General features: G+C 37.2%; 1 protein-coding gene across 1 annotated transcript; it reads right to left on the minus strand.

Moving 5' to 3' along the window:
* Nucleotides 1-8,951: 8,951 nt before the first annotated feature.
* On the minus strand, nucleotides 8,952-9,650 carry LOC110790522 (protein FAR-RED IMPAIRED RESPONSE 1-like). The gene has a single exon (XM_021995309.2). It carries the CDS (start codon nucleotides 9,648-9,650, stop codon nucleotides 8,952-8,954), a length of 699 nt encoding a protein of 232 aa, XP_021851001.2.
* Nucleotides 9,651-18,795: the final 9,145 nt, after the last annotated feature.

The raw sequence follows: 18,795 nt of genomic DNA on the forward strand, positions 1-18,795 counted from the left end.
ACTTAGCAGAACTGCAACCAGCATCCTTCCACAATAAGCATGCCTCGGGAGTGGACTAAAAAACATAAAATACTAATACAGAAAATAATCACGCCTTGGAAAGAATAGTTATATAAAAATGTAATTCAACAATGACACATGGAAATTTGTTTAGAGAATTGAATTTCAACATCAAAAATCTCAATCTTACAAAACATTCTAAATAAAGGTATAGAAAATTTTATAGAGGGGTAATGTAATGTGAATCAATATAATGCGTCGAAAATAAATATAATGCGTCGAAAATTCTGATTACTAGCGTTGAGCCTTATTAATGGGCGTTATGTATTGTATTTCAATTGCTTATTCAATTGCTTCAGTATTTTGTCATTTTTCTTAAAAATCTGTAAGTTGCTTGTCAGAGATGTTATTGTATTTTTCTTATTCGATTTTAGTTTCAAATAGTGCCACCCCTAGTAACGTGGTTAAATGATGACTTTTGCATTTTTGTGAGTTGGTTCAGATTTAATATACTGTGTTTTGCTTAGTTTATGATTTGTGTAAGTTGTTTGCCGGACAATCAGTTAAATAGTTGAAATGATAACTATAAACACTGCCTAACACATCGTTCCACCTGCAGATATCACCTACACTAATTTACTTGAAATATTAAATATCACCTACACTAATTTACTTGAAAATATTTCATTTGAATTTGTTCTGGACTGTAGTACTGTACCTAATTAGCTATTGGTTAAAATTTCCCAGATATATGAAGCATAACATGAAATGAGTATGTTTGTGCTTGCATGAGCAGCTTAAGATTGTGTACTCTCCCAGGGGAAGAAGATTTAATCTTCGTGATTTTAACCTTCAGTATAAGGAGTCAACAAAATCATTTTGCATATTGTGAATTGTGAGTCGTGAATTGTGTGCACCATTTCTTGTGTGTTGTGTGTGTGTCGGGTTGATGAATCAGGAGGGTATCCTATTTCGTTTATTTGAAAGAGTTTATAAACATTATAGATACTTTCAAGTTGTCTATTTTGAGAGCAGCCTTCAATGTATTTCTTTGGTGTTTGAGTGTATCTAAAGAAATAAAACAAGTATAGGAAGGTCTGAAAGTCAAAGCACCTACTGATAGTGTCAAATGTGATAAATAGGTACCGTTTCTGTAACTGTATAATGTGCTTTGTAATTGGTGTTTGAGGTTTTCAACTAGGAAGCTCATGATGTGATTAATTGGTGTCAGCTAAATACTATCTTGTGGATAAGAGAGCAAGGAAGTTTAAGGAAGTGAATGTTTCACGGCCTTACACCCTTATCTTTACCTCATAGAGTCATAGCCTTTTTGTGGTCATGTTTGCTTGAGACTACTGTGATGCCTGATAATCTCTTGAGAAATCTATAACTCTGACTATGCTACAGAAACTTTGCATAGAGTACTGCGATAACTGCACAAATCGTCTCCCTTAGGAATTTTTTTCTCTTTCATGGGCATAACGTGGAAGTTGCAAAATATTAAACCACATACGAATGAGGACTTAGCTAAGCATTTGAAAGCTAGTTGATTCAAATTCAGAACTTGCATTTGAGGCTCACCCTGTATCCTTTCCCTTGTGACCCTAAGGTGAATGTCTTCTAGGTTGAAAGAAACCTAAAATTCTCTTTCTAAGGGTATGTTCCCTTTGTTGCTGATGGTTCTTTTGTTGCTGTAACAAAGTAGATATCATAGTTGGTAAGAAACTTTGATGCTATTCTCAGTACATCTAATTTTGTACTCTGTATTATTATTAGGTTTATCTGAACGAGGAAGGGGTCGTGGACGAGGAACGGGTCGTGGACGAGGGAGGGTAGAACCACAACTAAGTGCAAGAAAGGTATGTTCCTCCCCTCTCCATCTTCTTTATATGTCAAATGGGTGTTATTTGTGAGTTAATTTTTATGTGTTTTATAATAGTTAAACTTCGATAACACCGACTTTGATGAGGAGCCTAGTGGAAGTGATTCTGAATATACCGGTCAAAGTGATGAACAGGTAACTTAATTCCAAGCATTACCTTTTTTACTTGTATAGATCTTATGAAGTTGTTTTATTTATTCTTATTTGGATGCAGCCATCCCCCGAGAAAAAAGAGGTTCCTAAAAGAGCAAAGGTGGTTGCTAATGTGTATAGAGTAAGTGGTCATTTCCTGGTTGAATATCTAGTGAGTTTACAAGAATGGAAATAATTTAATTTGTGTTATTTAACTCAGGATAATAGTAGCACTAAGGGGGGTATGATGAAGGCGGCTAACACAGTTATTCAAAAACGCTCTCAGGAGATGAATAAAAAGGTAGGACCACTTTGACGACTTTCATTAAATGAATGTCTTAGTGTGAGTGATGTGAAACTGATATTCTTATTTTTGTGTATGCAGCCTCCTAATCAGAACTGTGCTGTTGAGGCCCTTGGAAGAATATTAGGAGGGTTCGATGATAGGAAAAGGAACTTAGTTAATGAGATGGGATTTGCTGGCCTATTTAGTATGATTGATAAAAGGCTGCCGGCAAACCTAACCTATTGGCTATGTACAAGGGTAGATGTGGCTCTCAAGTCTTTTATGTCTCCAGACGGGGTCCAGTTTCCTCTAAACCCCATTCAAGTCCATTGGGTTCTCGGGATTCCAATGGGACCGAGACCGGTCCCAACTACAACTGTCGATGAGAATCTTGAAAAAGACATTATTAATAAGTACCGGACTGTACACAAGAAAGGTGGTGGCATAACCAAAAAGACTTTGATGGAATATGTGGAGGGTCCTTGTGAAGATGATAACTAGTTCAAGAGACTCTTTTTGCTGCTTGCTTTAGACTCGGTATGCGTTGACATATTTTCTACCTAGATCGACTTAAGAGACCGCCTGTTGATTGGGGTGTGTTTCCGAGAATGAGGGTATGGACAATAGAAGAGATGAACAAGGCACATAATCTGGATCGTCTTCCATCCCGGGATTATGGGTGTGTAGAGGTAAGTAATATTCATTGAAATGTCTAGTTATTCGTAACGTACTTATAATATTTATCTTGTATTAAAATATTTATAATGTATGTGCATAGTGTGTTGATGTCGCTTATGGCCATACCCATCCAATGATGAAGGATATTATGCCCGGGAAGAGAATAACCTCGACTGAGGTTGATAAGGTGATTTTATGGAGTTTATTGAATTTATTATTAATAACTGCTAACTTTATATTTACAATAAGTAGATTCTCAAACTTTCCCCAAGTGTGATACCAAATGAAGTGTGAACTCAAACTTTACTAAGTGTGATACTATATAAACATATATGACAGTATATTATTGTTTTTGACAGTATATACACCTATGTGACTGTATTTAACTAATATGACAAAATTTGTACTATTGTGACAGTATACATCTACATTGTGACAGTATACATCTACTATTTGACAGAATATGGCAAAGTTGAAAATTTGTTGGTGTTGTAATGTAATTATGTAGCTGAAAATTCCCATGAGACTGAGGTGGTGGTCATTGTCTTGTATAATTAAAACATGCCAAGAACTCTGCTGTACTTGTTTGTTTTAAAACATGCTAAAACTTAGTCATTTTGTTACATTATGGAACTTTACACGTATAGTAGACTGCTTGTTTTAAAGACCTTATCTTGATTCATTAATCTTATATTTGATACATATCTATTTTGACAGTATATAATTCATATATGACAGTATATAAATTCATTTTTGATAGTATATATGACAGTATATAAATTCATTTTTGACAGTATATAATTCATATATGACAGTATATAATTCATATATGACAGTATATAAATTCATTTTTGATAGTATATATGACATTATATAAATTCATTTTTGACAGTATATAATTCATATATGACAATAAATTTTTGGATTAAATTTAAATTTGAAGATGCACCTTGATGTTTTGTAGTTAATGAATGCCGTGAAAGCTGCATTGGACACCAATGACGTGGATGAGTATGACGTTTCTGTTTTGATAAATGTCACGGGCAAAAATAAACGAAGACGTGGTGGGTCATCAAAATCCATTCCACAAAAGGTCAAAGGAAAGTCCAAAGCACAAGGTACAGTCCTGTTATTTGGTATGTTTGTTCATATTTTTTTGCACAGTACAATAAACTAACTGATGTACAACAACCACTAGCAGAACCTGATATACCATATGAGAGAATAAGTGTTATTGAGAAGTCAATATCGATGAACCAGTACACCAGGAAGAATAGAAGGACAAAGAATTCTGAAGATGCACTACACCTTGATGAGCCACTGCACCTTGAAGAATCAAGTCAGATTGGGACAAATAAATCTGGAGTGGCACTAAATGAGACCGAGCCGAACCAATCTGATGACGCACTGCACCTTGATCCAGGTAAACCACACTACATGGTGCACTACCAACACCAACACCAACACCAATACTACCAATACTCAACGGTGCATTTCCATCACTACTTGGTGTGTTAGACACTAAGGGTGCAGAACTTTGTTGTGTACTGAAAATTTGAGTGTCATCATCCATGACAAGATTATCCAAACCAGTAACTTGTTATCCATCCTTGTTCATTGATCTGGTGCATTCTCCCTTATTCACCGACTGAGGAGTATGTTCCTGGTTTTCTCCTTCATTTTCTTGGCCGTTCTTCTTATTCTGAGCATTCACTATGATATTTTTATCAAGCTGGATTTCCAACTGATCTAAAGTTGCATTTGCAATTTCACATATTCGGGCAGGGTGGCAGCCTTCAAGCAAATGGACTCGAACTTGACCAAAAGGGTGTCAAACCGCAATACTTCTTCAGTTTTGCTTAGGTCATGGTAAGCCACTTTGACACGGGTATGCGGCCTATGAATATCCTTGCGCCAACGCCTAAGTATCATCCACTCCGGTACTGTAACACCCCGACAATTCCCTTTTTCTAAAATAACCCTTTTTATAAATATAACTATAGAGAATTATCAAAGTATTATCGCCCGTGTGAAAACGTAACGGCTTATTCAGAATTTTGCAGCGGAAAACATAAAACTAACTTTTAGGTTTATAAATAATTAATTACATATTAAATCCAAAAACCAATTAACGAAAATAAGGAAATATAAATAGTATGACAAGTTTCAAGTCTAAATTAACAAACCAAGTCACTTAGAAAAACAAAAATAAATACAAGTTCTCTAATCCCGATCCCAATGATGCATCATCTTCACACCTGTAGAAGGGCAACGCTTATTGATCCTTAGAGACTGCTCACCAAAATGGGTCATCACAGGATCAATAAGGCATAGCCATGATCAACACACACAAACAAAGCACGTAATCAGCAACGCTGAGTACTACATACTAAAACAATAACAATCCTAACATGATACTATTAAACGAACAATCCTAACATGATACTAATGAACATAAATAAGGACAGACAAAACATGATAATTTGACGACCATACTTGACTAGACTAGGCTAGACTTATAACAATAATATTATTTTAGTTGAAATAGACAATGGACCGAGTTGTCCGTCCAACAGTCTTCACTAAGGAAGACGAGGTACGGGCGCGACTCCGTAACCTCACTGACCTGCGATATCGAGGAACGTTTGAATAAAAGTAGAACACGGTGATCAATCCGGGCCCAGAAAAGGCCATGGGCTACCACCATGAACCCCAACTCCTGTTTGTTCGTCACTTTAGACGTGCACAGTCTAAAGCTATTGCTACTCAGTTTCACTTTACATGATTTACAAATTGAGACTCTGTTATGACTCAACAATCACATAAGGCATACAATCCACATTTGTTCACAACTGTTTTTATCTTGGAATTAAGTAAGTGATCATAAAGGCATCAATCAAGACTCATTCCAATTTATCCAACCTTTCCTTTAACCATGATCAACCCCTGTATATGGGGAAGTTTCAACTTACTAAACGTAACAAGGTCCACCGCCCTCATAAAGTAGTGAAAAGATAAAAAGGAACAACGATCGATCGATTCAAACCAACATATATAGAATAATCTAGTGTTAGTGTTCCCAACCAACATGTTTGTATCAATCATCCATACTAACATGTTATAATTCTCATAATGCAATCTAGGTTCAATATGTCCATCCAACAGTATTAAACATGCAATTTCAACCTGACCAAGTTCATCAATAATATCAACATAACCAAGTTCATCAACAATCTCAACATAACCAAGTTCATCAACAATTTCAACATGGTTTCAACAAATAGCACGCATTCCAAGCACACAAGTATGTACGTACCTTGTGTAAACAAACTGCAAGACCACTTTAATAATTCAAAAGTCGCCTACAGAGAATTCTCCACCTAACAACAACCAATATAGACTCATATCAATTCACATTGAATTTTCAGCAACATTAGGGTGCTTCAAACCTTTCCTAAACTTAATTAAAACATTCCCCAATGTCAATACTTAGCTATTAAACCTCCTAGCATAGTGGTTACTACGCTAATGATCACCGATTATTATAACTTCAATAAACATGCCCTTTATAAATTTCCAGCAATATAAGGTGATTTAAAACTACTCCAAAACATAATTCACATGTTTCAAATCATAAAAACAATAACTTTAATAATTCATAAACATCCTACCATGATTTAAAATCATCAAAAACCTTAAAATTCATACTTTAAATAATTAAAAATCAATATTCCAATTCATTTATATAATCTGAAAATTAATAGTTTAATTATGCAAACATATGATTCTTGAAATTCATAATCAAATCATAAAACTTATAATTTAAATTCAAGAAACATAATTAAATTATTAAAACGTAATTAAATTCATTAATTAGTTTAGGGGTTAAGGAAATAACCAAAAGTGAGTGAGAGAAGGATGATGGCCGGCGGTCAGGGACGGCGGCAGCTGGGAAGACGGTCGGCTGGCAAGGTGGTCGACGGCTGGTGTCAACCATGTTGGTTGCGGTGGTGTGTGAAAGAACAACGAATAAAGAGGAGGAAGAACGTTGCGCGGCAGCGACGGCTGAAGCGCGGCGCAGCAAGGCGGCGCGCACGGGGTAGACGCAGCAACAACAACCAGGTGGTGGCGGTGGTTGCGTGCACTGGTGGTGGTTGAGCAAAACAGAAACTGTGATTAAGGGAAGAAGAAAAAAAATGAAAGAAAGTAAAAACGAGAGGGAGGAGGAGGAATTAGGAGTTACCGGACGGAAGAGGAGGCCGGCGGTGTCTGGCGGTTGTAGGTGGCTGGCGGCTGGCGGCTGGCGGCGTGAGTAGCCGCAGCAAGCCAGCAACGTGAAGCAGAGGAGGGGAGCCTGGTTCACGTGAAAGTGAAGGACAAGGGGAGGGTTTTGATTTTTTTGATTTCACGTGAAGTAGGATTAGAAAAGGGAGTTTTGGGTTTTTTATTATTTGGGCTTTGCCAATTGGGCTAGAATTGGGATTTAGTTTTAGGATTTCAATCCAAAATCGATTAGGATCATTACCTAAATTCAATCGTTTTCGTAATTCGATTTCTTTTCAACATAAAATTCTAAAATTATTTTAATTTCATAAATCGTTGAAATATTTAAAAATTATAAAAATAAATATTCGCTAATTACATTTTTATTTCTAAAATTCGTAATTTCTATTTAAATATAATTAACTATACGTTAAAATATATTAAAAAGATTTATAAAATTACGGGGGATTACAGGTACCTCGGTGATTTTCTCTCTGTCAAAAACATTAATCACATGCCTACAAATAATTCCATGGGCTTCAAACAACTTGAAATCACAACAAGCTTGTTTGGTCTCGATATTCAATCGCACTGTGTATGTTCTCCTCTTATCGGTTACAATCTCCTTCCTAATTTCCTTTATGTAAATCCATACCCTGTCTTCCAAATGGTGTTCCATTTCAATTTCTGACAACTCATCTATTCTAAGCCATTGGATATATAATACTCTCATGCATTGAACTTGAACCTCCAAAAACTTCGCATCTGTGTACAACTTTCGAAATACTCTTTCTGCTGGAAAACCAGTTACCAGATTCCTAACATTAATGGATGTGTCGGCATCAGCTTGTTTCTCAGTATTAACTATGTGTTCCATAGCATCAATGTAGCTCTCTGCAAACTGCTACAAACGGGTGTCCCTTTTCACATACTTATCAAAAAAGTTGTTGATACTCTCAGAACGTTGTGTGGTCTTCATTCCAGCCCAAAACAAGTGTTTCATGTATGTTGGGACCCACATGTGTCTCTGGTCGTACAAGCCTCCAGTTAAACAAAATATTCAAACTCCAAAAAGATTTTAATTAAACTCCAAAAATATATAAAGCAATACCTTATGACAGTAATGATACAGAAGTGACAATATTTATAAATGTATGACAGTATTTATAATGAAGTCAACAGTAGATGAAAGTTTTTTGATGGAAGTATTTTGACAACACAGTGACAGTATTTATAATGAAGTCAACAATAGTATACAAATAACAGATTAGATGGAAGTATTTTGACAACACAGTGAACACTGCTTATGATTACATAACTGTAAACACCATCTACCTAAATAATATTAGAGACTCATAAGTGTTTAGCACAGAATAACCAACTTACTATCTTTACCATTTAAAACATGAAATAAAATGCACCTTTAAATGAGATAAAAGGATGACAGACGTACCACTTAACCAATCGTCTTCACCAAGTCCATATAACTCTATAGAAGAAGTCCAATTCACCTCAAACTCTGCTTCTGTTAAACAATCATAAATCACGTTATGTAACACAACTTTGAACTCCGAATATTTTGCATAGTTGCCCAACTTTTTGCCAAATTTTTGAAGTATGTGCCACAAGCACCATCGATGCTTAGTGGTTGGCATAGGCATAGCTATTTCAAGAGCCGCCCTCATTGCTGCACATTGATCAGTCAAAAAACTAATAGGAGCTTTGCCCCCCATACAATGGAGCCAAGTTTTGAACAACCACAAATGTTTCAGTGTCTTCATGAGACACTAGTGCACAACCAAGCAAAATAGTCTGCCCATGATGATTGACTCCCACAAAATTAGAAAATGGAAGCTCATAATTGTTTGTGACATATGTGGAGTCAAAACATACTACATCCCCAAAGTCTTGGTAGGCTACTCTACTCCTTGCATCAACCCACATAACATCAGTCAAGCGATTCTTAGAATTTAATCTATAACGATGGAAAAAATTCTGGTTTCCGGCAGTCATCTTATCGAAATAATCAAACATGGCTTTCGCATCCCCACCTCTCATCTTGAGCCTCTTTTCCTTCGCCACTATGTTCCTCAAGTCCTTCACACTTATAGACATATTTTCTACACCATTTCTCTCTTTAGCTAAGCTCCTGTGAATGTTACTGATCTTGGAACCACCACCAACACCATTGAATAACCTCCTCCTCACAATAGAAGTAATACTATCTCTCCTATACATTGAGATATATCGAGACTTAAGGGGCGTTGGCTTGTGATTCAAGTGTTCAACAACTGCTTTCCTTACTTCCCAAGTTCCAAAAGTGTCTGCCACCGCATACATATGAACAGGGCATCCACACTTTTTTGACTTACTAGTCCTCTTGTCAAGGACACCAGGGGCGGTAATCATCGCCCCCTTAGCTTTCCCCCTTCGTCCGGAATCGTAAATCTGGTTCGCCTCCACATTCACACTTCCAAACATAGCTCCTCAAGGTCCTCTTCTCACCAGCTTTGCGACTGTAATTACCATAAGCACGAACAACCCCAAAACCACATTGCTTTCCGTATTTCCTAAAATGTTCATCAGCCCTATCCCATGATGAAAAGGTCATACCAACTACAGGGGTAGCCAGAACTTCCTCTTCCACTACACCCTTGCCCTCACAATTCAAAATTTTCTCCGATGGTGTACGACATAAACTTTCATCTCCTAAGTTTCCCACTTCATCAAAGTTCCCCAATTCTGCATCCCCACACGGTACTAGAATGTCATCGTCATTAGCATCCAACCAGTCAGATACAACCTACCAAATTATACATTCCCAAAATATTTCAACATCATCATCAATGACAGTATTTATAAACCAATGACACTAGTTTTCCACCAATATGACAGATATTCTAAATCCAAAAATCTTATTTTTAACATAAATCAGCTGTCAAATAAACACCAACATAATTCTAAAGGAACACATCCGGAATCCTAAATTAACAACATAATTCTAAAGGAACACATCCAGAATACCCAAGGTACCAAATAATAATTGGGCAGAATTTAATACAACAATGACATAACATAAATAGCATATGACAGTATATCAAAGTAAGATGAAGGGGTATACATACGTAGTCAAATTCAGAAATTGTTCTTAACTAGGTATACATATTGTTCTTAACTAGGTAAGAATTGAATTACTTTTACACATGAATGTGTTGAAAATCAGAAATGTACAAGAAATGTACATGAAATTGTTGAAATTGAGAAATGTACAAGAATTCTTACCTCTTCTCCGTTCTCATCTTCTTCACCATCTGAGCTTGAGCTTGAGCTTGAGCATAAATTAGAAATTTCCTCCATTTTTTTGGTATTAAACCCTAACCTTTCAATTTCAGAACAATCAATTGTAGTTCTTTGTTGCGAGATTGCTTTATTGTTGATGCTCATCAAAGGAGGAGCTTCTTCCCGCCATTTTCTTCCTCTACCTCTTGCTCCCTTTTCTTTGCTGCGACCTTTTTGTTGTTTTCCAATGAACGGAGCTCAGGGGAAGTGAAATTTACCCCAATTCATTAAAAGTGGGCCAGCAATTATAATTTATTTTATTTCCCTTTTTTTTTGCCTGGGTATGGAGCCAAAACATCGTTGGTAACCAGCGGCACAATTACCCCATACCCGGGGTAAAAGGGTAATTTCATCTCATGAGTTGAAAAGTCAAACAAAGTATTACATATGGGCAACAATGACAGTAATTAGTACAACAATGACAGTATTTTAATGCAACAATGACAGTATTTATGTAAACGATGACATTACTTATATAACACTTGTATACATACTTTTACCCATTCATTTAATATGCAACACTTTTATCCATTCATTTAAGTGGTATCTTTACTTTTTATATTTCATTACAGTTGTATACATAATTTCCTTTTTTTGGGTGATTGTGACAGTATTTTAATACAACAATGACAGTATATAAACAACAATGACAATACTTATATTAGAAATGACAGTATATAACAAGTTATCAACACTTTTACACATTTATTTAAAGGTTGGCCATATTTTCAATTTTTTTTATTTTTTAAAGTGGGTATGGGGTCCTTATTTCGCTGGTTACCAGTGATGTAGACAACCTCATCTTCCATCTATCACCTTCAATTTCTCCCCGCCCCCCTTTTTTACATCTTCAAGCTTAACCATAACATCAAGTATATATCTTTTTTGTTGATTCGTCTAGTGATTCTATGGGCGGCGTTAGAGGCGGTGTGTTTGGTGACGTTTGAGGTGGTGGGTTTAGTGGCGTTTAGATGTGATCGATTTTGGAAATTTTTCATCCTATTTGACCAGTTCTAGTACCAGTTCAGATATTTAAGAGGCAGTTTGCCCGGTTCACAAGACATAAGCTCGCAGGGATGAACCAAGTAATATATTAACTGGTATCTAGGGATCAACCAAGTAATATATTTGTAATATGTTAACTCGACTCAATCATATGAAACTACAATAAATATTAATGGACAAAGGGTCGAACTCTCCAAAATCAAGTGTTTTCCGGTAGTAACTATAAACCTGCACTCGCTAGTGTTCCGGGTATGAAACAATGAGCTACTATCCGAAGGCCCTTTTATAGTGGTGGAAAGGTCTAGCTTAGTTTTGAACGTCGTTGTCCTAGAATACATGCAGACAAGTGAATTAACTAGTCTCGGGGGTGTTCCGATGAAAGCCTCTCTGATGCCTAATTAAGTACTAGGTTCGAGAGTAGAGAAATCTCTCTAGGTTAAAGTGTGTGTAAAGGCAATAAATGAACGTACCTTGGTATGTGCACTAGAGCGACATATTTATAGTGTTCGTGCATTAAATGCGGCTGGGCTTTACTACAAATGTGTCGTGGGCCGCTTTTAAGAGGTGCAAAGCCTTGAAAGGGAAGGTTGCCTTAGGTTGTATTAGCCAAGTGGGCTTTTGAGAAATAGGCCCAATTGCGTACCAATTGAGCACCAAAAAAACATGTCCCTCAAACCCATTTCATAGGATTTAATGAATGGGTATTCGAATGCAACTTGGCGGTTTTGTAGCCCAAAAGCCCTGCTTTTTTGCTGATTGCTTTTTGAATTTCGAATGCATTTATGACACGTAATTGACACGTGTCTATCGGTTGTTTTGATCAACCCTTCAACTTTGAATGATCGTACGATGTGTATTTGAATGGAAGTTGAATCATCAGGGTTGGATCCATTATAAGTACAAGGATGTAGACACCTAAATCGTGTGTCCCCTAATGGGATGATGATGTAACTATTATCCTTGCTAGGTGGTTGGTACAACTCCGTGCGAAAGTCCCAATATAATTGCAAAAATGTATTCCAAAATCCAAAATCCAAAATCCAAAGTCCAATTCCCGAGCCCGTTCCCATTACGGAACTCGGTAAAAAAATTCAATTTCCAAAAATCGATTTCAAAATCCAAACACAATCTCACGCAATGGACCTCTCCATTGGTCTTACAAGGCCTTTTCCAGTTAAAATGACATTAAGCAATCCAAAATCGGGCGTCGACCCACAAAACCGAGCATGCCGGGCCCCATCCCGTAAAACCGAGTTCAAACACGAAATCAAAATTAAAAAACGGCTTGTTTTTAGACGCAAATCAAGCCTTAATCCCTAAGCAAATACTACGTGCCAAAGTCGTACAAACCGTACCAAGGTACATCTGTAACACCATAATAATTCCTTGCTTTTATGAAATCATTTTCCAACTTAAAATAAAGGAATTACTAAAGTATTACCGCCACCGTGATAACGGTTAAGACTATTATCAGAATTACGCAGCGGAAATTAATGTCAACTAACTTTTAAAAACATAATTAATGTAATATTGAGGCCTCCTACAATTTGGAACCATAATGGCCCAAAAACCAAAGTATAAATAGTTTTAAATACGAAAACATAATTAAAGTATAATTAAATAGTTCAAAATACGAAAACATGCAACTCTCTCGATCATCCCAAGCCACATGATTCCGATCTACCAACCTGCTATTTTATTCTACTCCACATCAATGCAAGTGCAAATGATAGATCATCATAGGGTCATTAAGGCAAAGGCCATGACCAAAACACACAAAGCACGTAGTCAGCAAAAGCTGAGTACTTACAAGAATAGAGTGAATGAAACTAAAACATGCATCACTCACTAAGTACTAATCAACATGCAAAAGCCATATAATAATAAACAATCAATCATGAACACAAGACTCGACTCTTGACTCACAATTCAATTAGAATAAGCTTCGAACGGGCCAAAAGAAAGTTCCATAAAGGAAAAAGTGATGGGAGCCAACCATACACCAAATAATAAATAATAAATTCGGGCCATATCGAGTGTCGGGCCATACCGACTGAATTCCTGCGCATAATATAAATGAAACAACGTCTTGTATCATTAGTAGGAGTACGAGCTTTCCGGCAAGACTCCCCCATTGTTCATACTCAAGGTATATACGTTCCAAGAGTTTTGAAGCTTGTTCTGGTTGCACTTTACGTTTATTAATATTTTATTAAAGGTGAACTCAAGACTCAACAATGTACATTCATACAATTAATAAACAACAACCAAAACAATCTTATTTTAATGCGTTAAGACTTGTGATCAACCAAGCAAGACTCTTGTGAAATTACTACCATGTTCCTCCTCACCAAAGTGAGACTCCACATCATGCACATTAACATGAGGGTTGTGCCCTTACACGACAATTCCTAATTCATTTCATACATAATATTCCCAACTGAACCCTACATGTGCGGTGGCTTACACGAGCTAACCCTTCACATGTGGTAAAATAAATAGTACAACGAGGTACGAATAATTGGCTCAAAGTATGCTAGACATCCCGTGCAATAGCATACAAATAAATAATCCATCCCTTGCATATGAAACAAACCATACATGCATAAATGTTGAACAACATGATTGACAATGAAATCCATACTCATAATAAACTCAACATGCTTGTTCAACCAACAATTCAATAATTCCAATAATATTAATCCACATGATCGTTCACCAAAGCATATATGAATCCACATAATATAATTCACATCATCAACACTCATGTAATGTCATTGACAAAAGGTGTGGTTGCCCTAGACTTGTACGTACCTTGAATACCTAAGCATAGGGGCCACTTTGCAATAACGAGCACTCAACTAGAAATCACCTCCTATAATCAAAATAATGAAACTTAAATTATTTCCATGTTCATTAAATTTCCAGCAACTTTATAAAATCTAAAACCTTATTTAAACTTTAGAATTCAATCGTTTTTCAATAATATAATCGTCTCAATTTGCAAAACCAATCCCTAGTACGAAAACATACTTTTTTCGTCTTTAAAATCAATAAAAATCAACACTTTAGGCCTTTATTCAAATCTGAAAATATAATTGATTATCATAATTAAAATCATCACCTAATTATGCTAATCAATTGACTCATTAGGTCTAGGTTAAAACCCTAACTTGAAAATCCCAATAAAACTAATTTATTATCATAAAAATCAATTATTTATTCAATAAACAAATCTGAAAATTCATCCTTTAATAATTAAAACAAGCCTAATGAATCACAACACGCAAATCCTCAAACCACGGTATTCATAACCGGTTCGCAACATTTTAATTACTCAAAACAATATTAATATTATAATTTAAAATACGGAATTGAAATAGAATAGGTAAGGAAGAAGAGAATCATACCAATCCGGCCTATAGCACAGAACAACCACGAATTAATGTGATTGGGCGAAAAGAGTGAACAAGAACGAACAAAACATGAACAAACACACACAACGCACAACCCGTGTGCGTGTGTGCGCAGCGACGAAGGGGGACGCAGAATCGGGGCAGCGCGCCTGGGCTGGGCGCTGTGTGCGAGCGAGAGGCGAGATGGGAAGACGAGAGGGAGGGTGTGGGTGTGTGAGGGGCAGCAACACACCACACGGCACACACACTCGACGCAGCAAGGGAGAAAGGGGGGACGAGGGCTGTGTCGTGCGAGAGGCACGAGCAGCAGCTAGCAATAGGGGACGGCGAGCACGAGGGGACAGCGAGCACGAGCACTCGTGCTGTGCGGGCCGACCGAGAGGAAGAGGGGCAAGAGGAGTGAGGTGCAAGCAAGCAAAAAGAGGGTTTATGAAATTAAGGGGGTTCATTTAATGATGGGGAGTCCTATTTATAGGCTCCCTATTTTCAATGGGCTAGGCTTAGGAAATTAGAACTGGGCTTAGGGAATTAAATGATTGGGCTAGCTTAGGACTTGAATTAAACTCTTTTGATTGGGCTCCTTTCATAAAACGAATTGGACTTTTTATTTAAAACTCGAAGCCTTTAAAAATCATTTGGAACCCATTTAATTTTCCGACTCAAGAATTAAATTCGTTTCGTAATTAATTAAAATAATAAATATTCTAATTAATTAAAATACATTTAAATAAAATACATTTAAATATTATTTAAATGCTAATAATCGTAAAATGCTTTATAAATATAATAAAATATACTTATAAATATTATAAAAATACGAGGTATTACAACATCAATACAAGACAAGGGCAAGGACGACGTCATCGTCCTTGCTTTAGCGGATTCTGGGCCACGTCACCTGCGCCAGGCGCAACTGCCTTTTGGATTTTAGCCGCTTAATCCCCTATTTAAACCCTCATTTCTCAAGCATTTGGGGGGGGGGGGGGGAGATTATCAACATATCTTCGAAATCTCGAAATTCTCTCTCAAAATCAAATACAAAATCAAGTTCTAATCTACAATTTCCTTCACAATTCCAAACATTTAAGCAATTGGGAGCACTAATCGGAAAGCTAACCTAGTCCTAAATAGGTAATTCCGAATGCCTAATCAAATCTACAATGCTTTCTACTCTTCTATATTTCTAAATACAATTCCAAGGATGTTATTGAAGGAAATAGTGCCCTTGGTCCAAGTATGCATATAATATTAAGTCTAATAAATGCGGTTCAGTATTAATTAACAAGTTAATAATTCAGTGAGATCAAGTGAGCTGAATGCCTAGCTAGAGGCCGCTTCAGTTCAAGTGGAATTAATGATATTAATCCACAGCTTACTCTTGACTGAACCCGTAGGGTCACACAAATAGTACGTAAACAGATCAAGTATTTAATGGCATTAAATACTCCATCTATGGATATTCGGAATCGACGGATCTTGGTTCCAGGGGGATGCTAAAATCGTCAAAGGCAAGTAAATGAATACTCCGGAAACGATGATATTGCCGGAAACGGAAATATGGATCGTATCGGAAATATAAATATTATCCAAGACGTAGATGTTGCCGGAAACAGAAGCATGGTACGTATCGGAAAATATTAATTGAAATGGAAATATTGCCGGAATCGGAAATATTGCCGGAAACGGAAATATTGTCTGAATCGGAAATATTATCGGAATCGGAAAATAATTCCGGAAACCGAAATATTAAATATTTTTTCGAAACAGAAATTAATTCCGGAATCGGAAATGTTAAATATTGTTCGTATCGGAAATGAATTCCGGAATCGGGAAATTAATCGGAAGCACGTCGTACGAATTAGCATCGGAGGAGCTTGCTAGACGAAGGCCCAACACGAAGCCGGGCCATCGCCCAGCAAGCCAGCGCGCCACAACGCACCAGCCAAGGCTGCGCCAGGCCCACCGCAAGGCAGGCCCAGCGCGCGCCAAGGCTGCGGCAGCGTGTGGGCCTCGTGGCAATGGGCTGCGAGTGCTCGCGGGCTGCGCGCGCGCGCATGGCGCCCCTCGTGGGCTGCTGTGCGTGCGTGTGAGTGTTTGTGTTCATATACGAATCCTAAAGCTATCAGGATTCGATATATGATTAAATTCCTAATCCTAAAAGGATAAATTAATTAAATAAGAGTTCTACTAGGATTCTAGTTTAATTAATTCGTATCCTAGTAGGATTCCAGTTCCTTTTCCATACCTCTATAAATAGGTGCCTAGGGTCATAATTTATAGAGACAATTGAAGTATTCTAAAGGTAAGATTTTGAAGAAAAATCAGCCATACACTTGCACCTAATAGCCGAAATCCCTAAGCTACCTTAAGGGCGATTCTAGTTGGTCAAGCTTAAGGCGGATCCAGACGTACTGTGGACTATCTACGGAGGGACGACACTTGGAGTCCTAAAGACTTGTTCTTATTCGGTTCGGGCGCAGCTAGGGAGGGCACGCAACAAAGTGTATGCATCTAAACTATGCTAAATGATTATGTGTAAATAATATGCTTTCCTGGCTTTATGGTTTTTCCGCATGATTTATGTTTTGTCATATGAATCATAACCTATCAGTGGTATCACGAGCCTCTTATTATTTTCATAATCGAAATTGCATAAACATGGTTAAAAATTACAAATTTGCAAGGAATTAAAAGGGTTGATTAATTTTAGTAATTGTTAATTAATTGCAAATTGCGTTTATTTAATTATATGTACACAGTTTTTCGGCAGTTTCTTCGTTACTCATACAAATCGAGTGATTTTTGTGTCAATTTCGCATGTAAAAGGCATTCTAAAATTTTGACAAAAATAATAATTTTCGCCGAAACCCAGAATTCCCAAATTCGAAGCCTAACTATGACTCTTCGGAGGTTTTAGTTTTTCGAACGCAAAAGTTTGTAAATTTAAGATGTTAAATTAAATATTTGCGATTCTTGTTGATAAATCTTGAATTTTTTATTGACCTACAGTATATGTTTAACAAGTTTGAATGCCTAGCCTTGTTAATTATACAACCTAAATTGTAATTATGATTAATTTGTTGAAATTCGAATAATTTAGAATTAATTTGATTTTAATAATTAATTAATAATTTAATTAGGCACCAATGATTAAAAACCACCATAAAAATTGTTAATTTGTGTTAAATTTTAAATTTTTATGACCTAGATTTGAATCCATGTTAATCGGAAATTAATTGATTAATAAATTTTCGATTTTTCGCCCTAAATTTATGAAATTAATATGATTTATTAATTTGTCATTAATTTTGGAAATAAAAGTTTTAATTTTTATGCAATTCGCTCATAAAACTTGCACGCACAAAGCAATGGACGCTACGTGTTACCCTTAAGGGGTGTTGTATAGTGCAGGCATGCGACGACGAGCAAGGGAGCTCGTCGCCCATGCGGTACGAATGCAGCGAGCAAGGCGAGTAGCACGCGAGCACAAGGCAGCAGCCCTGCCTTGCGTCGAATGCTGCGATGATGCATGGGCGGATGGGCGAAGAAGCAAGGCCAGCGAGAATGGCAAGCGCGTGCGCGGGCAGCGAGGGGTGCCTCGCAGCACTAGCGCTGCCTCGCCCAGCCTCGCCAAGCAACTGCTGTGCTACGAAGCAGCGAGCGATGCTGCGCGCAAGCGTGGCTCGGCTTGCTGCGTTTGCGCGTGGCAGCTGCTCGTGCCTTGCTGTGCGATCACTCGTGAGGGGCGATGCTGCCTCAAGGACTCGACGGGGCATGGGCGCAAGCCCATGGCC

The sequence above is a fragment of the Spinacia oleracea genome, chromosome 4, assembly GCF_020520425.1.
Source record: "Spinacia oleracea cultivar Varoflay chromosome 4, BTI_SOV_V1, whole genome shotgun sequence".
In the NCBI taxonomy this organism is placed as follows: domain Eukaryota; kingdom Viridiplantae; phylum Streptophyta; class Magnoliopsida; order Caryophyllales; family Amaranthaceae; genus Spinacia; species Spinacia oleracea.

Coding starts and splice junctions, on each gene's coding strand:
- LOC110790522 (XM_021995309.2), bottom strand. CDS start 9,650: ATGATTACCGCCCCTGGTGTCCTTGACAAGAGGACTAGTAAGTCAAAA.